General features: G+C 37.6%; 1 protein-coding gene and 1 non-coding gene across 2 annotated transcripts; one reads left to right on the top strand and one right to left on the bottom strand.

The window, feature by feature from the left end:
• Positions 1–2988: 2988 nt before the first annotated feature.
• On the bottom strand, positions 2989–6138 carry LOC138330719 (uncharacterized). Its single transcript, XM_069278250.1, has 6 exons — positions 6117–6138; positions 4376–4545; positions 3994–4001; positions 3690–3822; positions 3350–3514; positions 2989–3128 (listed from the first exon to the last, which is right to left on the bottom strand). The coding sequence occupies exons 1-6, from the start codon at positions 6136–6138 to the stop codon at positions 3099–3101; spliced, it is 528 nt and encodes a 175-aa protein (XP_069134351.1). The 3' UTR covers positions 2989–3098.
• A 2339-nt stretch (positions 6139–8477) lies between these two features.
• On the top strand, positions 8478–8551 carry Trnat-agu (transfer RNA threonine (anticodon AGU)). Its single transcript has one exon. It is a non-coding gene; the product is annotated as a tRNA-Thr (tRNA).
• The last annotated feature ends 1219 nt before the right edge of the window (positions 8552–9770 follow it).

The raw sequence follows: 9770 nt of genomic DNA, 5'->3' as shown, positions 1-9770 counted from the left end.
GTGCTCTCTTTCTCTACTACAATACATTTCAATTTTATCAAGAATGTATGTTTTTATCAAAGTTGTGTGAGTGTGGCGTATATCGTCACAGTAAACCCAAAGCAAATAGAGAATCTGAACCCATAACAAGTTATGATTGACAGTTGTCACCACAAGATGAATTAGCCGTGGTCAGTGTATACCTAATTATATGGTAATTATATAGTGTATACGGTGTAATTGTAAAGGCGCTGATTATCCCACAAAATTAAGGTAAAACTGTACGGGAAAGAACAAATCAAATCATGAATATATAAAGGATATAATTCAATTCTGCCTCATACATTCTGTTGGTCTCATGTAAAACTCAAGCCGTTCTCTTCGAAATTTCAGTGCATGTTATCATAATTCACATAATTAAAACTTATCTTAACGTCTTTCATAATTAAGAACAAACATTTGCTCAAATTCACTAAATTTTTGACACATGTACATTTGATTTCTATTAGTTTAACAAAATGTTTCACATACTATCATTTGGACGTTTTCTATTTAATTAATGAGAAAGATAATCTATTTCTTGTAATTTCTTAGATACTGATATGTGAAATGAAATGAAAATGAAAATAAAAAAATGAAATGATTTTGATTTTACTTTGAATTTATTTTGGCCTTTTATTTCGGATTATTAATATACTAGTTTTATACCGTTTTTCCTCATACTGATATGTGAGCTACATGTAATTCGTTTTGTAAGATAATGTTACAAGCAAAACTTACCACATATTTTACAGTGAACATTTAGAAGACAAATGTATATAATCAACACACTGAACATATTGAAAAAATTTGCAATAATTAAAGATTTGAATATATTTATTACTTTAACTGCATTCTCAATATTTTCCGTTTGTCAAAATATCAAAAACTCCTACTAAACAAGTACAAGTAAGTTCCGAGTTAAATGCTAGCACTTCCCTTTTCAACAATATCTTCGTCTCAACCATACATGAATCGATGAGAAATCAATACTAAAAGTATTTTGAAGACATTTCAAATTGATTTCTTACTTGAATATTAGATCTATCAAACGCTGCTAGAGATCGTGAACGTAAAAAAATCATCATTTGAAACATCATTTACTTGTATATGTAGGTATACAGTATTAACCTAACCAACCATCTTTAATAAGATAGACAACAAACATGTTCATTCATTTAAATTTACTTTTAATTAATCTCAATGTGTTCCGTCATAAGCTTTGTCTTATATCTGCCTACATAAAAGTGAGGCCGTTTCGACTGGGGCCGTTTTAACTGGGGCCGTTATTGCAGTGGGGCCGTTTTAACCGTACTCCGTTAAAACGGCCCCACTGTAAAACGGCCCCAGTCAGAACGGCCCCACTGCAATAACGGCCCGAGTCAGAACGGCCCCAGTTAAAACGGCCCCGTAACAATATAAATATATGTTAAATATATGGTATTAGATTTATATATTAACATATCTATGTATATCATGTAATAATATAACATTATGTCTTGTTAATTAATATGTGTATTCATAAAATTATTTTCTTTAAAGACAAATGGTATTTTTTCACTATCAAAAACACGAGCAGACGATTTAGTATTTTTCTTCAGTTACAAAAGTTACTTACTTTACACCATTACCACCATTGAAAAGTTTGAGCTTCTAATTTTACTTCAAGTTGAAGTTACAAAAAATAATTAATTGCATCCCGAAAAAATTCCGTGGCACTATATCCTATATGGAATTAAGTACTGATTACGCATGTACTAAGGGCAAAATAAATTATTTTATATTATTTTTGTGTTAATTAAACATATATTTACACGATTAAACACCAATTATTGTTCATGTGATTAATATCATTTATGCTCTGTCGGCGGTGGAGCATCTTCAATGAATTTCACGGTAGACTATTATGTGTCAATGCATTTAGATGCATATCCATAATATGCTACATATAAAATAAACAAAAGTGGTAAATATAAAAAGTACATTTTATTTATTGAATTTTATTAATTTTATTAGAGGGTGTCTGCCAACACTGAACCTGCCTCCGCAGTTTCACGTAGTTGCCCAGCTCTTGCCACGTGGAGGCCTCCACTGCAAGAGCCACACGATTGTTTAAAGTCTATAAAAATCAAATATATCAGAACCACTAGTTATAAAATCACATACATATCCGATCGCGTAGAAGTCCGGGAAAACACTAAAGTCACATATATCCGATCGCGTTGAGGAAACACTAAAGTCACTTATATCCGATCGCGTTGAAGGAAAACACTAAAGTCACATTATATCCGATCGCGTTGAAGGGAAACACTGAAATCACATATCCGATCGCGTAGAAGGAAAACATTAAGTCACATAATATCCGATCGCGTAGATGTCCAAAGCGAATCACTGTTCCGTCGCGGGTCGCGGTGCATAGATGTGTCCGACTCTCCTGAGGAAGGCTGAGGTGGAAATCCTATCAGCATCATAGTCGTCCCACAGCTCGGTGATCTTTCCCTGGATCCTTCGATATGTGGTCCTCTGGTGGCGCTGGAGGGCGTTCTGGGAGACCAGGCGCATCTGGATCGTCACCAGGGAGGCTTCTTGCAGTAGCAGATGGACCATCATGTAGAACGGCAAGTTGGCGCGTCCAGCCTTACCGTTCAGCCTGTGATGCCATCCTGCAACAAAAAAGGTCATGTGAATAATCTAATAATATAATACTAGGAATAGAACTATTTTTCTTGACTTATTATAAGACGTACTTTTTTTCTTGACTTATAATATCAACTCTATATGGGCGCATACTTTTTATTTTTATCTATTACAATCTATATAGATATTTCGACGATTATAATAATAATTCATACTTGTATTTAATTCAAAACTAAACCAATTGTCAATTTAATATAATTACCTTCAACATCGTTGTTGGTCCTTACAGACTGTTGATGGATGGACCAGTTCACAGGGGGGCCACACCTGCATCCACTGATGATCAATATAGGCTGTCAGGTCTCTCAGCTCAGGTGTGTTGGCGCGGGCAGACATCATGCGGAACGCTGGCTCAATCTGTTCGGCAGGAAGAAACGGCAGCGCTAGCAACTGCTTGACAAACTGGTGTATGCCTGCAAATTAAATAAAATGAATTAATATATTTTTTCGATGTTATCTATGATATAGTTTTTATGATTTATGATATTCATTTCTTAATTTTACTTACATGAATTCTTTACGCAGTATAAACATAAACATAAAAATATATATATAGTATAATAACGTATAAACATAATAAAAATCGTACATAACAATAATATCATTTTATCTTACAAAAGTTTATATAGCATACCTCGGCTGCGATCCGTACTCGCTTGACAATCAAGTGGTCCGGCGCGTGGATGTGGTCAACAGATCCTGGGATGAAGTCTGCGCCTCTCTGCAGCACCGTTGCCTTACACCAAACAGTCTTGTTGCGGACGCTGCATCGCCAGGTCGTGGTTCTGTTCGTGGCTTTCTGTGGAATAAGAAGAGAAAACTCATGCACAATGTTGATGAAACGATGGAATGTTGAGTTAATACTATGATAAGATGAGAAAAAATTCATATATTGTTTGAAATACCGATCTCTTTGAGATAATTGAATACATATCACCATTCAAATTTTATAGCCAATTTATGACAGTACATACCTTCACGATGTAAGCATATCCGTCGGTTGTTACAAGCTTGCGTCGGCGCTTGTTGGAACCATCCTCCACGATATCATACTGTATGGGCTGGTCCTCTAACACAGAATCAGTAGGGACTACGTCATCCAGGGACCTGTAAATCATTTAAGAAATCATTAACTGCTAAGCATATAATTTGGAATGTAGAATTATCGCAGATACTTAAATAGTTACGAATTTACGGGTAGTGATTCCAGATTCAAAAACAGAATACATCAATGAATGATATTGATTAATGTACACTTATATTATCATTGATACATACTGCTCTAAAATGGGAGGGTTGTTGTATCATCCAAAGGGTCAATGTCCATAGCTGGATCCATCACATTCCTCACGTCAAATGATGCATCAAGTCTGTAAAAGAAGTAGATGTTGCAATAATTTACCGTTTTCAATTTTATTCAATTCACAATATAATATTACAGTCAAATTTCTACTGTGTTTAATTACATTCAATAATAATTGAAATATAAGAAAAAGAAATATCAAATACATAATCAATATGATATTTTTGCATGCATACTCACTCGGCACTCATCTCAGTCGCATCAGTAGCAGAATATATAATAACACACATCCAAATAAAGTTATAGGGTCAATTACAAATGCTATCGTTATGTTGCATTGTGTTTTGCTGTTCTTACCTCGTCCATGTGCGGTAGAGTTGGCTCTACTGCAGCGGAAAGCTCCAAAATGGGAGGCTGGTCGTCGCTCTCCGGATCCGTGGATGCCGTGATTGACAACTCCGGTGGTTCGCAGTCTCTGCAATACCAATGGAGAAGTCCTTCACCGTCACCTCTCAAAAACTGGAAGTCTGTAGTGTAAAAAACGGCCCAAGTGTGGCGTCACATCATGTACGTACACATTACCTCTCCGAAACGGCTTTTAATTTTGGAAATGGTAAAGTTAGGCCTGCATGTGCTTTTAGAGTCGCAAAGGTTAATACTATATAATCTACACTAGTACTGTTACCAATACATTCAGAACAATTTTCATAAAAAAAATATTTTCGTCGTCTTATTTTACCGCTGTTGTCCGTTGACAATCACTGCGCAAACGGCAAAACAGCAAAATTTGAATAATAAATAATAATAAATCTTCACTATTTAAATTATAAAATATACAGGGTAACTCTGACATCTCCAAGGAAAATCTCCGCAAGCCTATGTGATTGTCGGTTATACACTCACCGCCTGGGCTATGTCAATAAACGAGAGTAATAGTAACCCCTGAAATATCGAGATCGAGGATGGGGTGAATAATACAACGACAGTCAGTGGCGTAGGAAGATGAAACGTAATGGGGGGGGGGGGGGGGGGGGGGCAAAGGTCCTCAATATTTTTTAACCCCCCCCTTCCCCCCGCCACACCTACAGGAGGAGATTAATTCAACACATAACCATATATACTTTATATTCTTTTTCATATATCATTAAATATAATCCTTGTACACATTTATAGACAGTGGGGTCGCTAAAAGGAAGTTAACGGTTACGCAACAGTGGCGTAGGAAGATGAAACGTAAAGGGGGGGGGGGGGGCAAAGGTCCTCAATATTTTGTAACCCCCCCCCCCCCCCGCAGCACCTACAGGAGGAGATTAATTCAACACATAACCATATATACTTTATATTCTTTTTCATATATCATTAAATATAATCCTTGTACACAACATTTATAGACAGTGGGGTCGCTAAAAGGAAGTTAACGGCTACGCAACAGTGGCGTAGGAAGATGAAACGTAAAGGGGGGGGGGGGCAAAGGTCCTCAATATTTTGTAACCCCTACCCCCCCCCCCCCCCGCACCTACAGGAATAGATTAATTCAACACACAACCATATATACTTTTTTGATATATCATTAATATCATCCTTGTACACATTTATAGACAGTGGGGTCGCTAAAAGGAAATTAACGAATACTGGTCAAATTAGCGTGTGAGCGCCGAGGGCGCGAGGTTTTGGGGTCTGGGGGTCGACCCGGGAAAAATATTACGATTAAGAATGGCTGAGATGAGTAACAATGTATCTTGATGACTTTGCGAGCGCCCGAAAGCGCGAGATTTTGGTGTTTGGGGGGTTCGGGGGTCTCCCCCGGGAAAAAATATTATGATTTAGAATGGCTAAGATGAGTTTTACGATGCATTTTGATGAATTTGCGAGCGCCCGAAGGCGTGAGCTTTTGGAGTTTGGGGGGGTCCGGGGGTCTCCGACGGGAAAAAAATTGCGATTTTAGAATGGCTGAGATGAGTTTTACGATGTATTTTAATGATTTTAAAGCGTTCTTACCATGGTAATTTTTTTATTTAAAGTAACCTGCATTTAGAAATGACAATTGTGATAATCATGTCGTTATATCATTGTGCAACCCTGCTCGATCTGAACATACCGGCTTCACACCATCGGCACATTGTTTTGTAACTCAAAATAATAATGAATTAATTGTCTCGCTAAGACATATAAACAAAGTAATCTTTTAAGAGACATTTTTTTAAATACAAATGCAGTACGTAGAATCTCTTAATAGACATTTTTAGTGTAGTTTATATGTATTGAATTTCTACTATTAAAGGTTTTGAACATTATATATGTGCTTGAACGTTTTAGGAAATGCGTCGCGCAGCGGAAATTTTGTTAGAATGAAGTACGAAAATTGTGCAGGAGGACCCTTTTTTCTTTCAATATGCATTTTTAGAACATTTCAGTCGGCGAAAATGGGGGGGCAAAAAGACATGTTTGCCCCCCCCCCCCGTCCTGGGGAACGGGGAGCAGTTGCCCCCCCCCCCCCCCCCCTCCTCCCCCCCCCCCCCGCTTCCTACGCCCCTGCGCAAATTGGCCAAATTAGCATGTGAGCGCCAAAGGCGCGAGATTTTGGTGTTTGGGGGTCTGGGAGTCACCCCGAGAAAATATTACGATTTAGAATAGCTGAGATGAGTTTTACAATGTATTTTGATGATTTTGCGAGGACCCGAAAGCGCGAGATTTAGGTGTTTTGGGGGTCCGGGGGTCTCCCCAGGGAAAAATATTTCGATTTAGAATGGCTGAGATGAGTTTTACGATGTGTTTTGATGATTTTGCGAGCGCCCGAAGGCGCAAGATTATGGTGTTTTGGGCGTCCGGGGGTCTCACCGGGAATAAATATTGCGATTTAGAATGGCTAAGATGAGTTTTACGATGCATTTTGATGAATTTGCGAACGCCCGAATGCGCGAGATTTAGGTGTTTGGGGGGTCCAGGGGTCTCCCCCGGGAAAAAATACTACGATTTAGAATGGCTGAGTTGAGATTTACGATGTATTTTAATGATTTTAAAGCGTTCTTAACATGATAATTTTTCGATTTAAAATTACCCGCATTTAGGGATGATAATTGTGATAATTGTGTCGTCATATCATTATGCAAACCTGCTCGATCTGAACATATCGGCTTCACACCATCGGCACACTGTTGTGCAACTCAAAGTGATGATGAATTAATTGTCTTGCTAAGAAATATAAACAAATTAATCTTTTAAGAGACATATTTTGAAAGAGTACGTAGAATCCCTTGATGGACATTTGTAGTCTAGTTCATGTGTATTGAATTTTTACTATTAAAGGTTTGAACACTATGTGCTTGAACGTTTTAGGAAATGCGCCGCGCAGCGGAAAATTTTCTAGAATGAAGTACGAAAAATGTGCAGGAGGACCCTTTTTTCTTTCAAATATGCATTTTTAGAACATTTCAGTCGGCGAAAATGGGGGAGGGGGGGGGCAAAAAGACATGTTTGCCCCCCTGCCCCCCGCTTCCTACGCCCCTGACAGTGATAGTAACCCCTTGATTATTGAAGATGGGGTGGCAATATCGACAGTGTTTTAGTAATCTCTGGGGTATCGAGGATGGGATATAATGATAGCGACCCCTGGAATATCGAAAATGAGGTGTATATACATGTAACGACAGTGAAAGTAAACCCTGGAATATCGAGGATGAGATGTATATAACGACAGTGAAAATAACCCATGGAGTATCGAGGGTGAGATGCATATAACGACAGTGAAAATAGCCCAAGGAATATCGAGGATGACGTGTAATAACGACAGTGAAAGTAACCCAAGGAATATCGAGGATGATGTGTAATAACGACAGTGAGAGTAACCCATGGATTATTGAAGATGGGGTGGCAATATCGACAGTAATCTCTGGGGTATCGAGGATGGGGTGGCTATAACCGAACAGTGACAGTTATTCCTCGGATATCGAGGATGAGATCTATAACGACAGTGAAAGTAACCCCTGGAATATCGAGGATGAGGTGTATATAACGAAAGTGAAAGTAACGCCTGGAATATCGAGGATGAGGTAAATAGAATATCACACCCTCGGAAACCCAATGTCTAAACTCCAACGCTCCACAGACCGTAGACTAATTAACATGGGTAACCGGCGACGGAAATATCGAGGATGTGGTGGATATAATAACAGTGATAGTAACCCCTGGAATAATGAGGATGTGGTGGATATTGAGGATGATGTCTCGTTTTATCAATGACTATGTCGATTTATTGTGAAACTAATCAGTTGCAATATGTAATACATTGTACATGTGTTAATCGGATGTTAAGAAGTAAAATATTAACGCCACGATACCAATACTTATATTGGAAGGTAAACATACTATCTACATATGATATCTGATGCAATACACAAACGAATGGATAGTACACTGCATATATGTGTATAGAGTGAATGGTCTTTCTGTGTCATTCGCCGGCTCCATAGCTCAGTTGGTTAGAGCGCCAGTCTAGTAAACTGGAGGTCGAGGGTTCGACTCCCCCTGGAGCCTCCTATACATTTTTGTGTATAGGTCTGATGTCAAGGTCAAATTTTGTATCTGGATAGGGACAGGGAATCCATTACTAAATATATATATATGTGCAGTAACTGGGCGTAAACGCTGTCTTATTTTTTTCTTCAATAACCTATTGAAAACCATACATAATGTTTAACAAATTAAGCTGTAAAAATCATTCAAATGAACAGACAAATGTATAGGATACCTTAGAAATTATTCAATGTAAAATTCCTGTTTCTAATGCCATATTTTCGTTTCGATGTGGATACACATGCAGCAACGACTTAATAATTACTAATAACACTGTAAAAAATGTGAAAAGAAATTGCAAACCACTATTAGGTTTCGTGGTCATACCGTATACTATGTACTCATTTCACTGCACTCTACTGCCAAAATCATTTTCAGCTCTTATTTGTACCTGTAAAATTAAACCTATGCATTGAAAGTATTGTAATTTTCAAAATGTTGGTAATTTTTGGTGGTAAATAAGATATTAAAAGCTGTTTTTGATTCGTGTGTATGAAAAATACGGTACATGTAACTAAATATTTCTAATTAGGAAGAGTAGAAAGGATGAAACTTCGTAATGGGGTACCATACATATATACTAAAGCGGCATAGGGAAAATTCATGCATTTTTTATACAAACATGAAACTTCATGAAATTTGGCATGCGAGTAATCTAAACTACCGAAACAATATTTAAACCGGGAGCCATTGCAAAATGTACCTACTTCCGTTTTTTCCAAGATGGCCGCCATTTTCTAGGCAAACTAAGAGAAGTAATGAAATAACATACTAATAGTTTTAATAAAAGCCTGAAACTTGGCAGGGTAGAAGCCAAGACTAAAAAAAAAAAAAAAAAGATTAAAATCGGGAGCAAAATGTGTCTACTTCCGCTTGTTTTTAAGGTGGCCGCCAGTTTCATAGGTTAAACTGAACAAAACAATGCAATAACATACTGCACATCCCAATAAAGTCATGAAACTTGGCATGTTAGTAGCCAAGATAACCATAATGATATTAAAAGTAAGAGCCATTGAAAAATATACCTACTTCCGGTGATTCCAAGATTGAAAAAAATACGCTGAACGTTTCAATAAACGCATAAACCAAGACTACCAAAATAAGATTAAAATCGGGAACCATCGCAAAATGTGTCTACTTCCGGTTGTTTTTCAAGCTGGCCGCCATTTTTGTAGGCATA

This window comes from Argopecten irradians, chromosome 9 (genome assembly GCF_041381155.1).
Source record: "Argopecten irradians isolate NY chromosome 9, Ai_NY, whole genome shotgun sequence".
Taxonomy (NCBI): domain Eukaryota; kingdom Metazoa; phylum Mollusca; class Bivalvia; order Pectinida; family Pectinidae; genus Argopecten; species Argopecten irradians.
This window is presented reverse-complemented; position numbering and strand designations above follow the sequence as displayed.

Excerpts from the sequence above, each read along its gene's own strand:
- LOC138330719 (XM_069278250.1), bottom strand. The coding sequence starts at position 6,138 with ATGTGCCGATGGTGTGAAGCCG. Across the intron at positions 4,546-6,116 it reads GTGCCGATGGTGTGAAGCCG|ACTTCCAGTTTTTGAGAGGT; the intron begins GTATGTTCAGAT and ends TTTACACTACAG. Across the intron at positions 3,515-3,689 it reads GATATGCTTACATCGTGAAG|AAAGCCACGAACAGAACCAC; the intron begins GTATGTACTGTC and ends CTTATTCCACAG.